Below are 22,364 nucleotides of genomic sequence, written 5' to 3'. Positions count from 1 at the left end.
AACTTTTAATGATGTGTTCTACTAATATTGCTACATTCTCTCAATCCTTAAATGTTAATGAAGATGAACTTGTCCTTTAAGACATTTGATTTATGGTGCCCGAAGGATGCCACATTCTTGGCTTGATATACATTGTATGAAGCAGTCACGACATTATCATGTCTTTGCCTGATTAATTGCATCAAAACTTGTATCCACGTATTGACTGCTGGGTTTTTCTCCCTCCCTGCAAGTCTTTTTTTTTTCTTTTTTTTTAAAGTACATCGTCCCTCTGAGATCCAGTCACTTGCATAATGGGGGTAGTTAACAGTCCTGTTTACCTTTGGGAATAGTGATTTTAAAAATGTTCAAGATATCACATTTGATGCATATGTGTAGGTCTGTTGTATCACAAAACATCCTACCATATAAAATTTTTGCAGTAAAGCCTAAAGTATAAGGAGATACCAGTATTTTTCTCATTAAACCATAACCGAGATGGTTTAGTTTGGCAACATTTTTATTATAACTATTGTTCACATTTTGTGTATTTAACAATACTTAACATTGATTATACGGATTCAGATTTTTACAGTGGTTGTTTCTATCCCAAACTCACATTGTGGAACTATTTTAAAGCACTAATGCTGGGTTTTTGTTTCATCTGCAAATGGTAAATTATGCCTTTAAAATATGCATTGTGTTTATTGTGCATTTAGTGTTCTGTTCCATTCATTCAAGGTGTACACACAGTCATATGCAGGCGACAAACGTCTCTGATACTTTGGGGAAGAACTTGAAGCAGAGCAAAAGCAAGACTTGTTAAATTTCCATAGATTGGGCTGTCTTTCTTCTTTGATGAAGACAATTAGGTCCCTACCCTTGCTCCCGATGCAAAAATATCAAGCTCATGTGCTGTGCAACCCCACCCCCCCCCCCCCCCTCCCTGGTGCCATTTTCTGCCCGTGCTGGTGGCTTTGTGGTACCGTAGAGTCCTGGAATAATTAGCTAAAGCTGCACTTCCTTTGAACAATATTGCCAAGGAAAATAGGTTGCGGTCATCCCTAACACTCTCTAGGTGATATGTTGATGTTGTGTGTGGGAAAGTAAGACCACTGTGCTGACGGTCGGCCTGACTAGTATGAAGACAGGAAGAGTTTCTCGGGCCCAACTAAGGGTTAGTCTCGTCCCAGACTTAAGCAATTTTACAAATACCTATCTTGTATGAGACCAAGATCATGATATTTGTCTTCTGATAGAGAGAGAGAGACAGTTAAAGGGGTGCGACATAACTTTTTTTTACCATTTGCCTAGTCGCGCAAGGAGATTTTCAAATAGTTGCAGAACACTTGCACAAACATGAATTTTACTTGCCCTAAAAGAAAGTCCAGGAATATAATAGACTGATGTAGAAATTTACTCGTAAGTCTGACAAGGGCTTAATGAAACACAACCATTTGAATAAACAGCACACATTGATTCGCACGCTAAGGCACAATGGAGTAACAGACTCGATTTGAACTAGTGTTGGCGTTGCATTGCATTTGGTCTTCTTCACGTAAGTGTTGGAAAGTTGCTGAAATGAAATATTGCACCACTAAACAGTCATTATCACAGGACTTCTGTATGATTGACTTAGTGGGTTTGTAGGGGGAAAAAGTTAGAAAAGGTGGCCTAAAACCTTTTTGCTTGCCCCAAATTATGCAGGATATATAGAGACATTGTCTACCAAAATATGTTTTCTTACCCACAGTATACTGAAACTTTGAATATGTATTAATCTCTCTCTCTCTCTCTCTCTCTCTTTACTCTTCCATCTTGATACAATTCAATTCAATGTTTTATTTCATTTTGCGACAAAAAAGATATGAACATCACTTTTTTGATAACAGCAATTAAGGTGCGTAAAGTATAACATGAAAGAATGTATATACAATGATTGTACCACCTTATAATAATTATACACTATCATATAACTCAAAAGTTATTAGAAGTAATTATACAGTATGCAAAATTCGAAAAATGGAGGGACCCACTAAGAAGACAAAGCTTGTAGATTGTGGGCCCCTCAGAGGAAAAACATCAGTTGAGAAAAAAAGTAATAGTCAATACAAAGGCTTGAGAGATTTATTAAAAGAATTGATGTAAAAGATCGTAATATTCTATTATAATAAAATATGCTGAAATCCTTGCTGCAGTGGCTGAACTTCAAATGCTCCCCCTCCCCTTTACTCTCTTGGTATCTCCCCCTCTCTCACAGACATTGGCAGGGAAGAAACAAAAAAGAAAAGAAAAATATACCAGGAAAATGTCGTTTCACACCGACAACGACCTTTTTTTTTTGTGGAATTGAGCAAGCATTATTCACATGTAATTGCACTCAGAGAGGCCCATTACGAGACTGATGCACCACTAAGGCTGTAAACTGCACAGCCGAGGATTCCATATAGCTTTTGAAACCACTTGACATTCACCATTCTCACTGACAGTCTCAGCCATTGCCTTGGGTGTCCTCTAGCTATTCTTCTGGTGAAGCCAGCCCCAAGCTCCCTGTACTCTCTCTCTCCTTTCCCCTCCTTCTTTTCTTTCACATTCTTTCCTTCTCTCTCTCCTCTTCTGTTTTTTTTTTCCTTCCCTCTTTCCATTCTGCTCACATTCTCTCCTCCTTCTCTCTCTCAGACAAATAAAAGAAAGGTGGCTTCAAAACTTTTTGCTTGCCCAATTCTGGCAATCATATTTTTCTCACCGTTCTAAAACACTTGCCCAATTTTTATTTTCACTTGCCCTAGGCAATCGAGCAAGGGCTTATGTAACAATGTACAGTAGGACCCTACTTATTCCTCTATCTCATCTTCTTTCTCTCGATTTGTGAGAATTTTCTCTTTTTTGTGCTCTTGCCCGACTGCTGAAATCTGGAGCATCCCAAAGTCATTACATCAGCTATAATAACTATGACAGTAAAGTTGTTTTTGAGAACCTCATTTGTCGACAAAATAAACAATACAACATTACCATCACTATTGCCTTATATTTGCTGACCATACATTGTGATTGATTTTGGCAGGATTCTCTTTTTTTCAACATTACTGTCACTATTGTCCTGGTACATATGTATCCCCGTATTTGCTGACCAGACGTCATGATTGATTTCGGCAGGATTCTCTGCTTTCTTGGAAATCTCACGATCAAAAATTTGTATCACCGTACCGTGCTCTTGTTTACACAGCCTGATGATTATGTAATTTTTTGATAGTAGTTGTAGCTGTATCACTGGCACAAGAAGCAGACACTATTTTTGTTGTCTCTATCAACATGATGTCAAAAAGCAAAAGGCAAAAACATATTTCATAGCTAATGCAGTCATCTGACAGTGACTTCCTGACATGCGTGCGTTCATTCACAAAGTCACCCTGCGTGCCGGCCGAGCCACGATTGTCGCAGATGAAGATGACGTCAATATGATAAGCCTTGTCAGAAGCATCCCTGAGACTTTTGTTGCCAATTACTGAAGCGTACTATATATCTAAATAATATCATGAGATCCAGTTTTGTGCAAAGGTGCCAGTGGCTCGTGTGCATGATTGCACGTCATTCACGTGTGACCAGTGTGAAATGTTTACTCATCGCAAGACACTTGTTATGTACATTATCTGTCTTGCCATCTGCAATCTTTGTCGCCACCTTTCACCTGGAGATGGTTCTACAGCTGCTGTCGTATTGTCTCATCCAAAGATAGTACATCATTAATCTAAGTCTCAAGGTGGAACCCCCTGCACTTGTTCTTTTTGCCACAAGTGAAGTGAAGCAGTTAGCCAAATACTATTATTCTGTTCAGAAGTTGATGTCAACAATCCCTCGGGTAAGGGTGAAGGGCCAAAACATCAGAGCGTAAAGGGGAATTTATCCCAAATGAGTATGCAATAATGCAGAATTACACTGCAGTAAAAGTATAGGCTTACATACATACTTGCCAACTAGTAAGATTTTATCAGATTCAGTAAGATTTTTTACGTTAAAAATAGCAAAATCAGATTTTCTGTCAGAGAAATCAGATTTTTAAAAAATATTTAGATATACCTTTCATGTGTATTTTCTGAAGATTTGACCGAGAGTAAGATTTTTAACTTTAGTTTGCATATAAAATAAGATTTTTGCAATCCACGAGTAAGATATTTCATCTTGAAATGTTGGCAGGTATGTACGTAGTGAAGTTTGAGTAAAATCGGACCATCAATCCAAAAGTTATGAATGGTTAAAGGTTTTGATTAAATCCACATGCTGTCAGTGCTGGATAAGAAGACTACAACAATTTGTGATGTCACAGTAGGGTAACTATTTAAAGGAAAAATGTAGGGAATTAAATGTATTTCAATATTTCTAGCATAATGAATGAGTGCTTGACTTTGCTCTTTCAGAAGACAGGGGGAATTATGTTATCTTGAACATTATGTCGGTAACAAGTCAACTGAAAGAAATGTGTACTTTTCCATTAAAAAAAGAAAAATCATAATCAATTGAGTGATTTTTTTTCTTCCCTGAAAATTAGGAAATATGTGGTATTTATTCATGTTTTGTTGCAGAGTGATTTCCTGTCCAAGCCTTGTCCACACTTGTTTCATAATGTCTATTTTTGCTCACATTTATGGCATTCAAATAACATTTTTTCCCTACTTTTTCCTTCATTTCCACAAGCAGTACACTTGCTTGGATAGCATACTGAGATAAGAATATGTCATACTTCCTTTTTTTCTTTCTCCAGTAGATTTCAGTCTGAGGATGATATTTCCCTTCTTGAAGGTGTCTTTTACCCTTTATCTATTTGTCCACTGTCCCACGCCAGTCCATTTCTCCTTGTGGAGCTTTCTTGCAATGACGTCGAAACCTTTACAAGTTGCACCCTCTGTCCGCATACACATTATCCCCTGTTTTCTACTTTTTTTTGTCCCTTCCCCCCCCCCCCCATTTTGAGGATGCTGTCTTTCTCACACAGTGTCTTGCTCCTGTCTTTTGCCTTTCAATTTCACATTTTCCACTCCTCACACCTTTTTCTGACATCATACCTACTCCCGTCCATCGCTGCTGTGACGTAATTCTCCCTCCACGGGTGAATCCAAACAATGCCGCGGCTCGCAAAGGTCACCGGCATGCACGCAACACCCCAGCGACGGCTGCTCTTTTTCCAGGGGAGCAGGTGGGGGGGAGGGGGGGGGGCAGTGCCAGCACGCGCCACCGTCATCCACGGCATTTGCTGGGGAGAAAGTTACGCCGCGCTATTTTTGGCTATTCGGATCACCCAAAAGTAGAAGGGGGAGTGAGTGCGGGGCGGGATTGCACATCGCGTTGCGAGCCGGCGAGTCTGACCCAATTTTCTCCTGTGGCAATTATGGAGAACAGGATTTGGTCATATGAAGTCCAAGATGTGATCATCCTTCCCCCATCCCCCCCCCCCCCCCCCCGTATTTGTGATGAAAAGTGATGCTGTACACCCAATTTCTCAGATCTCCTCTGCATTTTGAAATGCCAGAGCCCTGCATACATAAATTTAGAAAAGGGTAGATTGATTGCAATCAATCTAGCAGCATGTTAGATATCCCAAAAAAAAAAATTAAAAAAAAAATGTCCTCAAACTTCAGTGAGGTTGTAGTCTATGTATATCTATGAAGCCTGACTTAGAATGCAAATATTGTCATTGATATTTTTAGCGTTCAAAAAGGGTGGGGTCACAAATGATTGAGTGTCATATTGCAAATGTTTAAATGAAGTTCCGTCTCCTCAACATTTCCTGCAAGCCTTTAAGAACCTTTTTTTTTTTCACTTTTTCTCCCAAGACTTAGACAGGAGGAAGAGAAATTCAAAGCTTTCAAAAGATGCAGTTGGTTTAACGTCACATTACTGTGACATTTTGTCAATGCACTCTAGCTAAAGAAGTTCTAAAAATAATGTAACTTAGCAACTTAATTATCATGTGTGTCTGGTATTCATAAATTGTTTGATGTCTTTATGTGATAAAAATTTTGAGCAGGTTGCCAGACGTCATGTTATTTGATACGACATTAAACAAATCATTGCTTGAGATCCAGAAGTGTACATTGTAGTCAGTTCGTGTTTTGTCTGTAGAAAGTCAGGAATGTATTCATTAGATTGCGCTATGACACTTTCACTTGGAGATGATGTGTTGGGGAAAAACCAAGACATTGTAAATGCTTGTTCAGTATTCAAAATGTTGCATCATGCTTTGTGGCATCACTGCGTCTGTCCGTGTCGAGAAAATTTCCCCTCTGAGCCGGAAAAACAGACAGTTTCATTTGGATGGTTCACAATAATGCACAACTTCTTTGTTATTTGTTTTCATTCGTACTTTTGTTTTTTCATTTATTACAAAAATATTCCCTTCACGAAGCTGATCAAATGGGTCGTAACTCAAATGTCATTTGAATCATCATCACTCACATTTTCACTCATATTATGGTTTGGACTGACCTCAACCAACATTGTAATAAGTTCTTCTGTACAACGTCACACACCAGAAGTATTGTTCATCCCTGAATATTGAGAATGCATTATATCAGAGGAACACTGACTCATATGAAATGAACTATGATTTTTTAACTTGGTATTCAGCATTCTACAGATAGTGTTCACAGGAATCAAAGTCAGCTGTTGAACTGCAATATTATGCTTATAGTATGTCTTCCTACATTGATATGATTCGTCGGTTCTGAATGCAAACCATGTACATGTACATATTGATCAAACTGGTCAGACTGTATTCCATCAAACGGTGTACAAAGCACCATGATTGAATTAGAAGAAGGAGAAAAAAAAAATTAATATCTGAAATGTATGTGTTATTTTTCTCCCAGACAAGCAAACTTGTAGCATATCATGTAGAGGTGATATTTCCCTACGTTTCTTAAGTCTATGTAAACTACCCCCCCCCCATTCTGATTTTTAAATGGCTTTTTCTTGATGTATCCTAGTTAATGTGGCTGTGAACATGTGTAGCATACTGTGTCTCTCTCATGCGTGCGCTCTTGGCTTACGCAAGTTGTCATGGCCGCTCCTGTGCAACCCAATACATCTTGTCTCATGCATTGAATATTCAGTGTCTGCGCATCCTCATTATGTGCTCTTCCCGGGGTTAGAGGGAGAAACTCATTGAACCTAGCCACTTTTCCCTGTACAGGAAAGTCGTGGAGAATGGGGGGGGGGGGGGGGGGGGGAGGGAAGGGGGCTAGAGACTTGAGAAAGAGAACAAGAAAGAGGTGAAAACACGGGAAAGAGAGAGAGAGTGTTATACAGAAAGACAAAGATACTGAGATAGGGAGATACAGTAGATGGCAGAAAAGAACAGAATTTAATGAAATATCCATTTATGTGTATATAATTCAGGTTTAAAAGATGAAAACAAATGATCTTTTGTAAAGTATCATTAGTATCTAACAACTTTTAATGAGTGGACACAAGGAATGGATTACAAGTACAATCTTTTAAATCTTTTGAAATATTGGAACCAACACTCGACTAAAATCCCCATTTCATGTGAAGGCCTATATAATTATACAAACATACATTTGAAAAGAGTTTCATCTAAAAAAAAAGAAGAAATTTTAGCAGGGGGGGGGGGGAGGTGGGGAAGAAGAGGAGGTTGGCAAGAGATGGGGAAGTGGTGAAGTTGGTGTATTTTTTTTCTTTTCCCTTCTCCCAGGGGTGGGCTCCCCCGTATCCAGCGTGATGAGCTCAGCTTGCATTGATTTCAAGGGTGTCATCAATCGTGGAGTTACTTGTATGACACGATGATATCACTATCACGCACACTGGATAGATTTAGCCGCATAAATCTCTCCCCCCGTATCCCCCCTTCGCATACAATAAGGGGAGTGCTTGGAGCAATATTCAATTTGTGTCAGTGAAGCTACTACTACCAGGTAAAGCTGTAATGATGCAACTGCGTGTGATGAGCTCCGAACGAGCCTTCACCGGCATGAAAGAAGCATATGATAACAATATGTTATTTACAAAAAAGAGCAAAAATAGAATTACGCTGATACTTGGCTGATGCATTTGTCATGAGCGCGGCAAAATTTTTACTGCAGATGTAGTTTGTGAGAGATAGTACAATGCACTCCTTACTTTATTCTCTTTAATACGACTATTTGAAACTCTCTGCAACCTTTTCTTGCGTGCATGTGGTTTTTCCCTGCATACATAGAATTGGATGCATGCTTGATATCTGTCTTAATACCAGCTTTAAATGACCTTTCAGTTCCATTCTTACTGACATATTCTGAAATATTTCTTCACTGAGCATTCTCTCATGTCATTCAAACAGATTTTTCTTACCCACCTCCCTGTTGAGTAAATGTCTTCTTTTTTTTTCAGTGTTGAATGTGATGCATTATTATAAGTTAATGTAGCAACAGCAGAGGTAGTAATAATAGCCATAGGAATAACTGTAGCATTTATGGAACTGTTACCTAGTATAGTAGACCTAGTCTTAGCAGTAGTAGTAGTAGTAGAAGTAGAAGTAGCAGACATAGTAGTAGTTTTAGTATTAGAAGAAGTAGTTCTAGCAGTAGTATTAGTAGCAGTGGTAGTAGTAGTAGTACTATTAATAGTGGCAGTAATAGTAGCAGTACTAGTACCAGGCTTACAAGTAATACAACAGTAGCAGCAGCATTATTAGTGAAATATTAGCATTTTTAGATAGGATAGTAAAGTAGCTGCAGCGGTGTGAAGCAAAACTTGCATGAAAAGAAAAAAGAAAATAATAGCTGAATATATTTTTTATACAAGAAAATGAGGCAGGGAAAATCAGCTTATCAGTGGTTTAAAAAAATGTGCATATTTGATGACCAGTGTCGCCATGACCCAGCACAGATACCTATGAGGTCAATGACTGGATTGTACACAGTGCATCAAAAGTAGGAGAGCAGTTGTACTTGATATATAGACTCAGCTGTAGTCCTTTGTGGACCTGGTTTGGGTTTCTAAAGTGACAGTAGCCAAGCAAGTAACATTGTCATTCTACTGGCATCAGCCTATATTTGGTATGCCGATCTAATGCAACGAAAGATGACACATTCTGTTCTGGACAAAACACATAAGTATTCTCACTTAATATGGGAAAAGTGGGACGATGGAAGGCCGGCGCTTTGTTGGAATTGTCTAACTGTAATATACGCAATGACAATGGCATAATGATAGGATATTGTCATACTTCTGTGCATTAGGATGTCACTTTATCAGATGATATATCAGTTAACATGATATATAAAGTTTACTATACAAATTCCCCTTTTAAGAATGAAAGTAGACATCTCTGTGCCCCAAAGTGCCTAATTAGAAAACAGATGATGTAGAAACAGTCATTTGATTAGACTGGTCAATGGATGCAGAGCCAGTTGATTACCATACTAAACACGAATGATGCGTGTAGCCTATGCTTTGTAGATATTTTGTCGATGAATGGTTTTAGTGAATTGAGGCAGATCCAAGTCCAAGGAGTGACTAATGTTATGTGGTGCCTTTCAGTTAACACATTCACCCCATGCCTTGCCTTTCTTCATTATGACAAACTACTGTAAAACGAGGAATGTTCTCGTGCATTTTAATTTCATAAATTTCGCGAGGGCCAAAACTCGCGAAATTAAAATGCGCAGGAAAGTTCGTGACTACACAATATGCATTGGATGCCAGTGGCAATTCGCAAAAATTTCATGCTGTGAGAAAGGCCATCGGCTCAAATTCGCGAAATTTTAATGCCATGAATATATCATGTTTTACAGTAATCTTCAGTAAGTCATGCAGTGTGGAATAAAAGCCTCTGCTACAAAGCCTTACCAGAGGCTATACCTCCTCCTGATACAGAGCTGCTGCATTTTTATGACACACCCTGTGCACGGAGACCCATCTGCTGTCATAAGGCTCCAGGCCCCCAGAGCAAGGAGGGACAGTGGATAAAAAGGAGAGAGACAGATGGACAGTGAGAGATAGGGAGAGAGGACATCAGAAGAGAGGGTAGATAGGGGGGGGGGTGGGTGGGGAGAGACAGGAGAAGAGAGAGACTGATCACTGGGCTGCTACCCACTGACCTCTGGGTGAACTGCAAGCCAGTTTACCAGGTACCTGGAGCCAGGGAATGAATGAGACAGATTGGAGAAAGGGGTGGGGGTGGGGGGGGGGGGGGGAAGAAGGGTTGGTGCAGGAAGGAGATGGGTTGAAGAGGATGAAGACGGAAGGGGGGGGGCTGAGGAGAGAAGGGTGCAGGATTACAAGGAGGAATAATTCATGGAGGAAGACAGAAGCGCAGAATGAAAGGAAAATGGATAAAGAAAGAGAGAACAATGTGATGAATGACAGTGAATGGACTGGAGGAGAAAAGCTGTGTGACAAATCTGAGGGCAGTTGGGTAGGTGGGAGGATGGGGGGGGGGGGTGAAATTGATGGAGTTCACTGACATAGTTTGATAGGGAAGGGTGAGTGGATGAAATTTTTGCATGAACATATGAGTCTGTTCCCAGAAAAAGTGATACAGTCAAATTAGATATATTGCAGTCAATAGTCAGGTTTCTATGCCAACAGGGGGGGGGGGGGGGGTCAGTGTGATAACTATTGCTTTCAATAAACCCCCATTCTCCTTCTTTCTTACCACTCTGGGTGCTTATGAGTGTGGTTCGGCACAGAAGACCCCATACAGTAGCATTGTAACACACTGTCCAGAGTCCACAAATTTTTACTGACCGCACAAAATATTGTGCTTCGAAGGAGTACATAGTTTAAGAAGGAAATGTGGAAGATTATTTTTGAAATTTGTGCTCTTCATTCATTATCTTTTATTTTTTAAATGAGATATGTACACCATACAGCAGGAGGTCGTCTCAAAATCTCGTGGAAAGGACAAAAGTGATAATAGCTTCACTCTTAATGTTATCATATATTAAAAGGAATCATTCTAGGCCCAGTGTTATACCAACTTGATTTTTGTTTAAGTCAGTTATACTGTGTGTATCTAGTTTATCCAAGCAATCAATCACAAGATGTATGGAACTTTCATCATAAACCATTAACAAATGTATGGACATAGGTCTTCCACTAATACATTTTGTAATCTAAATGTAGGACCCTACAATTAAAGTAGGTAGTTTACTGTGCATTATTTACCTCACCTACCCCCCCCCCTCCCACCCCCAAAATAGGGTGCAGGTTATATGTAATCTAATGACATTACCTCACCCACTTCAGGAACAATTAGCTACTGATTGGAAGTAAAATAGCAAATGCAATCAATCGGCTACACTGCTTACCGATGGCATTAGAGCTAATCAGACCTCATTTTGTTGGGCATCTTCTGTGCAGTAATTGGCAGCATACACTCGCCAGGACAGTGCGAATAAGAAGACTAGTGTGAATAGCCCCTTCCATCCTCCAGCCAGGTGCATGTTACTGTGCTTGCTTTGCCCTGCCATGGTGCGAACGTGCCCTTGACAAGCCCATGCCACACACGAGTCTTTATCAGGAAGACGTCAGAGAAGGCCACTTTGACTGAAACTGACAGTGGTCCCTCGACGCGTAGGAAATACTGGGCGTCTAAATTCGGCGTGTGCGAGGACAGAGTGTGTGAGAGCCCTCCTGACACGGTCCCTCGCTGCAGCGCTACCCATTCTTTTTTTTCTCTCTCAAACACTCTGTGGAAACCACATTGGCTTTCTACATACCTTTTGTCTACCATTACACATCATGGTCTGTAATAACAATAGTTCAGATTTAGAAGTCATTATTTCCTTGGCAATGTTACGTGATGCAAATTGACGTGCCTCACATGATTTAGGGAGAGGTTATGCATATTCTGCCAAAGTGGAGGTATATTGAAAATCATATCTACCAAGGAGGATGAGTAGTTTTATGTATGGATTATCAGTGTTAAGAAGTTAGGCACTGAGTACTGTGCTCGAATGAACTAATGCCCATCTGCAATTATTGACCAGTTCTATGTACATTTCAAATGTGCATAATCTCTTGAGCTTTTCTAGAGAATGTGTGGTATGCAATTAACATGCAGTAAATTCTGTTCTGTTACATTTCATCATGTGTGAGAGATTTGTACATTGAAGTGCATATGATATGATATCTAGTCAATGATTTGTGGAATATGGAAGACTGTATTATATTAAAATTGTAAATTTGCCAGATAGGAAAACAGAATTGATGTGAGAGTTGTAGAGATGAGAGTTGTTTTTATTGGTGCATTTCCAGATAATTCGCGAATAGGATAATTCCTTTTTTTATTTCGGAAAGCCAAGCTTTATTCGTTAGGAGGAGAATCGAGAGTGTGCGTGCACCCACACAGATTATAGCTTGACCTCTATCAGCATCAGGCGATGCAGTGTGTGCCAGATATGATTTCACAGGTTACATTTCATTCTCTCTGAGTGAGAGAGGAGGAGGAGGAGGAGGAGGGACATAACTGGGAGCCTGTGAATCGTCAGTGTCAGGAGAGCTAGATCATCTATGCCTAGAGCACAGGGGGGCTTACCAGCAGTGATGACTCAGTGAAGTTGACCCAGGGCAACGTCCTCTGTCAACTTTGACCGTAACCTAGATTCATCCGTGGGGCGCTCAAACGTGCACCAGTACTAGAGTTGTTGAGGAGATGTACAGTGGTAGTCTCGGCAGCCAGGCTGTTGGTTATTATTCCCCATCGTTGTTTTACCATGATATTTGATGTTTCTTTAGCCCCAGGAGAAAGTATTCCCTGTTACACACAATTCTGTATTATCTGTGCAGTCCAAGATTGTGTATAAAATTATTTGTTTCACATAGTTCTTGCAGTTGTAGGTTAATAAAAATAACAATGATTCTGCTATTATTATCATCCTTATTGTTGTAATTATTATCATTGTTATTGTTATCATTATCAGTAACATCACCATCATTATTATCATTTATGTTATCATCCTCTTTTCAATAATATAGCCACAACGAATCCTATAGTTAGTTCTCTGTGCTAAATCTTTACAAGTCCAGAATATTCCAATATTAGGATTCAACTTCTTCTTCTCAAATTCATATCAAAGAGGAAAATAAAGACAATTTGTGTGAAAGCCAATTATTGAATAGTAAGGTAGTGACATTATCTCTCTACAATTTGATTCATGTCAGTAACTGTGTGTAGTGCTTAGGCATTTCAGGTTAAAGGCATTATTTACCATTTGCGGATGAATCAAAAACCAAGCTTTAGTGCTTCAAAATAGTTCTAAAATGTGAGTTAGGGATGAAAACAACCAATGTAAAAATTTTAATCAGTATAATCAATGTTAGGTATATGGTTAAATATACAAAATAATAACAATAGTTATAATAACATTGTTTCTGGAATAAACTGTCTACAGTTATAGTTTATTGAGAAAAATAGTGATATCTCCTAATATTTTGGCATTTATTTGCAAAATTTTTATATGGTAGGATGTCTTTTGATACAACTGACATACACATATGCATCAAATGTGATAACTCAATTTTTAAATCACTTCTCCCAATGGTAAACAGTACCTTTAGATGATGTACTGAATTACCTTGATACTCTTCTCTCTGCCGGTGTTCCAAAATCTCAAGAAACATCCTTCTGTCTCAAGGGGCAATTATTGAAATGTTGGCGGGGATCTGAAGACGAAAGCTATATAATGTGTTTGCGCATATTTAGTTTTGAGATACAGTGATAAGTAAAGTGTATCAAAGACCCTGTGCATTTATGTGTTTATAGCAGGCAGGTCTGTGGTTGTTATTAAATACTGATGATCTGTGGTTTCAGTCTATTGTGTCATAGTGGACACCTGTCTATGAAGGACGTTTTGCTCATTACCCTTGAGTAGTGGCCATGATATGCTTATATGACTGTGCTGGAAAAAAACAACAAACAAAAACAAAACAGAATTTTTGCATGGAAATGATCTATGGAAAAGTGTTAGGTAATGACATCATCAGCTTTAATACTCGAGATACATGTATATGTTCAGGTCAGCTGTTCAAAAACTGTTGCGTGAAAATAAGTGGAACTTCGCAATTTCATAACTTCTCAAAATTTGTGTCTGATTTTGATCTAATTTTTCACAATTTTGCTTACACTAAGAATAGTCTGGATTTGCCTGTAAAACTCAAGTCTGTCTAGTGGCCACCTCTCCCCCCCCCCCCCCCCCCCGAACAGCTGCTATACATGTATACATATGATTGGAATGTAATTATTATATTGGTTGTAATGTATGATTATGCTTCGAATGCAATTCTTTCTTTAGTTGCCAACTGTCTAGAGTGGCCTCTGTTATGTTACCCTCGAATGGTTGCTATGATTTGCAGTTATGACGATGACATGTGTCACATGTTACATGTGATTGTGACACTCGATTTGATTTATTATTTTTTCAAATTTCCTCCGTGCATCCATCCACTCCAGATGCTGCTGGTTCGGCTGAAGAGCCTGGGCACCGCGATGAAGATGGTGGAGTCAGAGGTCAGGTCGGCGATGAGGAGCTGCGGCTGTGGGGAGAAGGAGATCGCCAGGCACTGGGAGTCTCTCAAGAACCTCCGCAAGGTCTACAACAGCTCACGAGGTCAGTCTCCATTTTAGGCATGGGTGCCGAGAATTTCATCAGAAAAAAAAAGAAAGAGTAGAAAGTCTCCTTGATAATGCAGAAGGCTCCCTAAATACTTACATATCTCTTCTGGTCATGGCAAGGGTATGTATAAAAGCCTCTCTCTTTGTGCTGACATGGGAAGATGAAAGCGTCTCTGATTTGGGAGATCTTATTGCCTGCTAAAATGCATGAAATGCTTGAGAACCTCCCTGATTGGCCATTGGAAGCTCCCCGATTTTGATGTGTGAATGTTGGCTGGCCAAGAGACACTTTCTTGTGTTTGACAGAGCAATGGTGTCAGTAGTGAAATGTCATACAATTTTCAATTTATCATAAGGAAACCTAGATGTTAGATATGATATAAAACTTTTACCAGTCCCTACATGTATGAAAAGTTTTGTATGGAGTTCAGTGCATTTTTCATTGTTCACATGAACTAGGACCCCGTTTACAGTGCGAGGCTCGGCCGCGGCCATTTTCAGTGTAAACGTTTCAGTTAAACATTTCAGTGTAAACACGCAAAAGGCCAAATGCGAGGCCAAAAGTGGCCTTGCATTTGGCCTCGCTCTGGAGGTGGTCTCGGCCGTGGCTCGGCCGCGGCCGAGCCCGGCCTTTATTCAGTGTAAACGCAAACTGGGCCAAATGCGCATCCAATTTTAGTCTGGCTTCCAAACCCTCTGCCTGTATATTTCGCTATTCAGGATGTTAACCCCCTCAACGTCGAAAACTAGTATAGTTTAAGGTGGTTTTGTCCTGCAAAGGATTTTTTTCCTTCGGCAAAGGCCTTTGCCCGAACGGCGACTTCGTCACCACGGAATTCAGTTGGCAAAGGGTCTGAAAACCAGACAATACCAAATTGCGTTTGTTTACAAGCAGAGCGCCACTACGACAAAATATTGAAAGGTTTGAATTAAAAGCGCAGCCGAGCCCAGCAGAGTAAATGGACAAAATTGTGAGGCTCGGCCGCGCAATTGAGGTCGGGCTCGGCCACGGCCGAGCCCAGCCCCGCACTGTAAACGGGGTCTTATAGATTCCAAATATTTCAGCAGAATAAATTATCAAGTTTAACATGAACAATTCAAGTCAAGTGCATCTCATAGTGAGAGCTGCTCTGAATGCATCGATGAAAATGAATTTGTGGAGTAGAATCTTTTTACTTCTGGTTACGCTCTGCAATTGTTGTATCTTTACATTCACCACTGAGTACTCTTGCATGTTGGGTATGCATGTTTCCTGTCTCTGTACAGCCAAGGAGAAGGCCCAGGAGGATGGCGTGACGAGTCCAACAGACCAGGCGGCAGAGGCGCCAAGGATGGAGCCACTGAGGACCGAGGTGTCCAGGGCGGAGCCACCGGCGACGGAGACCACCGGGCCGCCAGAGGTCCAGGGGGGCTCCCCGTCAAACTCCACCATCTCGGAGAGCAGCAGTCCGGAGCAGAAGCGCCCCTCCATCAGCTCTGTCAACTCGGAGACGTCCTGGGATGCGACGGCGTCGGCGGTGCCCGTCACCACGCCCCCACCCGACCAGCAGGTCTTCCCCATCATCCCCATGCCCACGCCCCCGCACACCCCCACCTCCAAGAGGGTGCGGCCGAAGGGTACACCCCCACCCAACAAGAAGCTCACCAACCTGCCCCTGCCGGGCCAGAGCTCCGGGCCGTGGATATCGGCGGAATCTCTAACGCTTCGACCCATTGCAGGCGAATCAGCTACGTAGGTTGCCACAGCCCTTTGTATTTTTCACCAGTTTACGTAATGTATTTCTATATAGATGACAGAGAAGTAATGAATGCGTATATCCATAGACGTGAGAAGAACTTCACCCCTGCCCTTCGACTCTCACTGTATGCCTTCCTTACACTCTCCTTATGTCACTTCCCTCCTCCACTTTCTCTTTATTAAGTTCTTTTGCCAAACAACCGTCCTTTCACGGATACCCATGGTGTAAACCGCAAACTTCTCTTCGTCAGATAAACATACTTGTGTAATGTGCAAGCAGCATTAATGCAAGTGTCAATGCCAAGGATAAGAAAGAGAAGTATTATCAGACATTGCTGAATCTTGTGGGTAGTGCTCTACCAGAATGATTCCTATAGAATATTCTCCTTTCCCTTCCCAGTAGTTGATTATGCACACCAGAAGATCCGGGCAATGATATTGAAGAAGGTAATACAGTATTTCTTACCACTTACTCCACTCCATTGGTGGTATGTTTTCTTGAGGTAGCATCTCTTCTCTTTCTCATATCTCCTTTTAACTTCTTTTCGACGGGCCACAGATTAAGTAGACTGTCTAGCAGAGGTCGCGACCCCGGGCTGCGCCGCTACTCCGACGACCGCAGTTCGAATCTCCCCTCACCGTCGAGGAACGTCACGTCATTAAACGCGTCCCTGGGGGCATTAACGGACATGGACTCAAATCAGAGAAGTTAGTGTGGTGGTAACATTGTCAAAGACAGTGCAATTGCCATGATGCAACTTAATCTTGACATATTCTTGTATTGTAAAGCCAGAAACATTTGTCACATGAAATTTTCACTAGTTGGAGCCAAAAGCCTTTTTCACAGTTTGAAACTTTTGTGTGCATTTTTCTTTTTGTTTGGTGAGTCTTGGCTCCTTGCAAAATTCATAAAAGTTTCATGCATGTGAAAATTTCTGGTTTATTGGTTTTGCTGTAGTAGCATAACTCATCAAATAATATGTATTGATACAAGGATCACAAAGAGAGTGCTTGAGTTGTACTGATCCTGAGTTTCCTACTGTACATGTTGATGCGTAAGACATACATGCATGCCTGTCAAATAAGCAGAGAAGTACATGAATGAATAAACATGCTACAATGTACTGGCATGTTTTGAACAGAGCTTCTTGAGTTATTGTGAAGTAAATTTTGAAGGGTCATGGAAATGTAGATGGTGGCAATATAAGCAGTGATTATTCTGTAGAAAGCTGCCTTTAAGAAATGCTGAATGTTCATGACATTCCTTTCCATTGGAAATGCTAACTTATGAAAATAGAAATGTAATGAAATAAAAAAAAAAACACACAATTATACGTAATGGTGCGTAACCAGGTAAATCAAGTTCTTTGAACATTTCAGCCAGAATTCACCAAGGTAGTTTAAATCTAGTCCATAGATTGTGCAAATTTTGACCGCAAAACTGCACATATTGGAACCCAATATGCCAACTGACATTCACTAATTGAGTATAGCTGATATGTAGAAAGCAAACCTATATCGGGCTTGTTAAGTCTGTAAGCTACTGTTAAAAATGGAGCATTTCGCGCAACCAGAAACCAACATGCAAATAAAAGCATGCAAATATATTTGCTTGCTATATGTGACCTGCTACAACAAAAGGATCCTAAAGTCGCTGACGGCTGAACCAAGAAAATCAAGTTTGAAGTCACATCATCAAAATTGGTCAAAACAACAGGATTTCTGTTTTTGGCATAATTTTCTAGTCTAATGTTTTGTCTATCATCTGCCGAAATTTCGAAGCTAAATGATCAAAGGAAAAGCAAAAAAATCAGCGTTTTTCTGGGCCATGATTTTCGACTTTCAGTGTAACAGAAACGTGTCGGAAGATTTGGATTTAGCGCCGCAGCTAGACTCCACCCCTAGCAATGAGGGTGTTATCTTATTGGTCAGTGTATGGCATCCTGATTACTGATTGGTCGTGCGTAGACCGCTGGCGCTAAGCTTGAATGAACATAGCGGAGGTCGCTAGGAGCATGCCTTCTTTTGTCAAGTGATGAAAACTGTCTCGCCTCCCCTTGATCATGATAGGGTCAGTAGGAATACTTTGAAGGCGTTTTTCTCGAAACTCTGTATTTCCTCAACTACTTGACATGCGCTAATAAAATCATCGATACCTCCGCAACCGAGTACTTTTATGAGTTGTGCTATATATGAAATTAAAGTAGAAGAGTAAGGGAATAACGTCATGCCATTTTCAGAAAATTGTCCTTCTCCGACTTTCGGATCCTTTTGTTGTAGCAGGTCACATATGTTCCAGTGGTTCATGTCTTGATTCCGTGGAATTAAAAACATGTAAAACCCATCTTACCTGGCCGAGTGCGAAAAATTACTCCATGAAAATATCCACTTTTACAGTTAATGTAAACCATGTGTATGATTTGTGAACATTTAAGGCATAAATGAACAATGTATAATGCATGCCATTTCCTTATATATATTTCCTCTTTGTTTCATGATTGCCGCTCCATAGGTAAAATGACGCTCCAGCCCAAGTCTCCGCGAACGCCTCCCCGGAGCAACATGCTACATGCAATAAAGCACAGGTTCGTTCTGGCGCCCTCAAGGGGGGGGGGGGGGGGGGGTGGTCCGGCACGATGGGGATTCACCTGAATAACAGTGCGCAAATGTGTGTTACAAATAATGGAAAAGGAGCCTTTTGACGCAAATGATCTGAAATAACCTCTATCGTGCCTTGCCCATGTGTGGTCACATTGTGAAGCCGTTGGAAAGATATATTGTGATGACACACAAAGTGTTAGGGTTATTGGAGAGAGAATTGACTTCAATTGCAACCATACAGATTATCTTGCAGTCCAAAGGGCCTCTAAATGTGCAGTAAAGTATCAAGACCTTTTTTTTTGGGGGGGGGGGCAAAACTGTTCACAAAGTCAGTGAGATGGTAGAAGACTTTCTACCCCTCAGGCAGAGTCCTTGAAATTTTTCATGTTATTCTGGTCAATTTCTGCAATTTTCCGCAATTATCGTTGGTCAGTCTCCTCCAAATAAGGTCTCCCGGTAATTTGTGCAATATGACCCGAATTCACGAAGGTGGTACAATCTTTGTCCATGGTTTAAACCATGGACAAAGACAGTAGTTTTGTTTGGGGTGCCAAGTGTCACATGGCCTATTTCGTTACAAAATCAGTCATTTCGTCAACAAAATTTTCATATCGTTACGAAATGTATTCATATCATTACGAAATGTTAACATTTTGTCGACAAAATGACCATTTCGTTAATGAAATGACTTATTTTAGGCCATGCAACACTTGGCGCGCCATACAAAACTACGGTCTTTGTCCATGGTTTAAACTATGGACAAAGATTGTACCACCTTCGTGAATATGGGCCAAAGTGTCACCGCACAATCCTTTCGTTATCTAGGTATAAGATCCGTTTAGCACTTTACCGCACTTGCAATTTGTCGTTGGTGCAGGTAAAGACAGTTTCCATGACAACAGTTAGGCGGACGCCAATCAGTTCAGGGTTTTTTTGTTTTTGATTTGCTGCTATGGTCACTGTAGTGACTGAAGTGCACGGTGAATGCTCACCTGTTATGCAATTTGGGATGTAGGCTGGCAGTGATCGATCGATCTGTCTACCCTGGAATAATTCAGTGCAATCTAGAATCTTCCAAGTGCCTTGCAAGCCACCACCCATTATACTCACAACTAACTACCAGAATATTGTAGTCATAGATTTAGGAAACTTTAGTCAGGTTTGATAAAGGGGAAACACATAAAATTTGTGATGCCATGTCTATTTGCAAGAAAAAGAAGAATCACTCACCAACCCAAGATGCGCTGCATTCTTCAAGTGATCAATGTTTACTATTCAAAGCCGAATGCATTTCTTCCAACTGAAATTCCTGCCATAATGAGTAGAGAAAGACCTGCTCTAATTAGCCTTAATGCTTACATCCTATTCACAATATAATCTCATTCAGCAAAATGTGATGTTCGAAACTAGCTTTTGTACAATTCATGATTCTTATGTTTGATGAAAGTGCATGTTGGGTTTCTTTCTTTTTTTTTTTTTTTGCAGTGGTTGTAATTACTGTGAACAACCGCAGAGTACACTTGTCATGGTTGCCATGACAGCAAATAAAACGATTAGAGCTGACTGGACATTCAGTTCCAGCTGCCTGGAATGTTATGTCCACTTGGCGAAATTGTTGAGGAGCATGGTCCCTTAAATGCAGTTTGACCTGTTATGTGGTGTATATCAATTATGCAAGGCGATAGAAGCTATGCTTAAAGTTGTGAGTTAATTTCCATCTTATTTTCTGTTGTGACAAAAGGAATTATTTGCAGTATTATGTTATGTGGTTATCAATTATGCAAGGCAGTAGAAGCTGTGCTTAGAGTTGTGAGGTAATTTCCATCTTATTTTTGGTTGTGACAAAAGGAATTATTCGCAGTATTATGCTTAATGTTGCTTTGACAGTTCTGTAAAATGATTATACCTAACTGTCACTGTCGCATATGTATATAGCAAAATATTTCACAATTAAAAAAAAAAAAAAAAAAACACCCTGCAGCCATGTATATTCAACCACAAAAAAAGAGCTTCACCAAAATTCGTGCAAAAACAAGATGGTACATCATAGCCAGCCACTGTTGCTGTGGTATGACTCAATCATCCTAATGGAAGTTATCCCAGTCATAAAAGATATACTTTTGAATTTACCCTGATGCCAATACTGTTTTTGACTGCAATCATTAAATCAAGACAACAGGTGCCCATTAACTTGTGGCGGTTTCCAATCATTGCAAGCTGCAAGAACTGCAGTTGTCATGTCAACAACCTAAATACTCCCAGGTGATTGGTTTGCTTTGTGGCTGCTGCCGTGGGTTAACTGCAGTTATTACAGCTTACAGTAATTGCAAACATCTTTATGAAAACAGATCTCAGACCAGCAAAGTTAGAGAGTAAGTTGCGCTAGTTCGAAGGAAATGACAATGATGAAGTGTTGATGGAAGGAGACAAGAGCATGTAGGTCTGAGGGCCAGCTGTTGAAAAAAGTGCAATCTCTTTTGTTCGATTTGAAACATTATAGTGTGTGAGACGGTTGAAAATTAATCTCTGTATGTGTCCCAAAGCACTTTGAAACTGTAATGGTACAACTTGCTCCATTTTAGGTGTGTCCTTCAAGACACTGGGCATGGAAAAGAAAAGATGAAATGCTCTAACCTGCATCTGCATGACTATTTATTTTGCAAACATGGTGGTGTTACATTGTGTTGATGACATGGATTCCACCTGTATGAAAGCATGGTATGAGTTCCATCTGAAACAATCATGACCTGTTAAGTCTTTCCACACAGCACATTCAGTTAATTTTCAACAAAGCATTGAGAGTGTTACATTTCATTCAGACAAAGTTCATCATCAAAATTGCTCTGAAATTATATATAGATGTATATATGCATAAATGCAAACTTTGTTATACCCTCTTAAGCTTATCGTGCTGTGAACATGAATACATTACATTTCTTGTTTCATGCGCAAGATTTCTTAAACTCATTGTTGCCATGTACTGAGAGCATCATTAAAATCTCCAGTGTAAACTGTCATTGCTGTGAGTCATTTTTAGGCTAGAGTCATTTCAGGTCACTTCAACCAGGCGTTCAGTACATTACTTACGATCATTAATCTCTTTATTTTTAGTTTGTATGCACTATCAGCCATGAACTTTATTGTTTTGGGCTTGCATCTCATCGGCTAACACAAAACACCCTCTCTCTCTCTCTCTTCCCCCCTTTCTCCCCCCCCCCCCCCCCCCACCCCATCCCGCCTTTTCTTTCTGTCCCCCTCCTTCCTTTGCCCAATCAACGCATCCAATCCATGAAAACCCATCCTGCTTAACATATGTGTCGCTCCATTTTCCATTTCATACGTTCTCGATCCACTATGTTTTTCAACTTTCTTGTCAACATGGAAATTCTGTCACCCCCCCTCCCCTTTAACCATTGTAATACATTTCTTAATTAT

General features: G+C 40.3%; 1 protein-coding gene across 2 annotated transcripts in view; it reads left to right on the top strand.

The window, feature by feature from the left end:
* Positions 1-22,364, top strand: part of LOC140227133 (kinase suppressor of Ras 2-like) — a 98,386-nt gene that overhangs the window by 54,345 nt on the left and 21,677 nt on the right. For both annotated transcript variants that reach the window (XM_072307567.1, XM_072307566.1), the window contains exons 3-6: positions 14,429-14,585; positions 15,857-16,322; positions 16,888-17,036; positions 18,841-18,913. In XM_072307567.1, the coding sequence (XP_072163668.1) occupies positions 14,429-14,585; positions 15,857-16,322; positions 16,888-17,036; positions 18,841-18,913 (845 nt within the window). The remainder of the gene's footprint in view (positions 1-14,428; positions 14,586-15,856; positions 16,323-16,887; positions 17,037-18,840; positions 18,914-22,364) is intronic.

The sequence above is a fragment of the Diadema setosum genome, chromosome 4 (genome assembly GCF_964275005.1).
Source record: "Diadema setosum chromosome 4, eeDiaSeto1, whole genome shotgun sequence".
NCBI lineage: Eukaryota > Metazoa > Echinodermata > Echinoidea > Diadematoida > Diadematidae > Diadema > Diadema setosum.
This window is presented reverse-complemented; position numbering and strand designations above follow the sequence as displayed.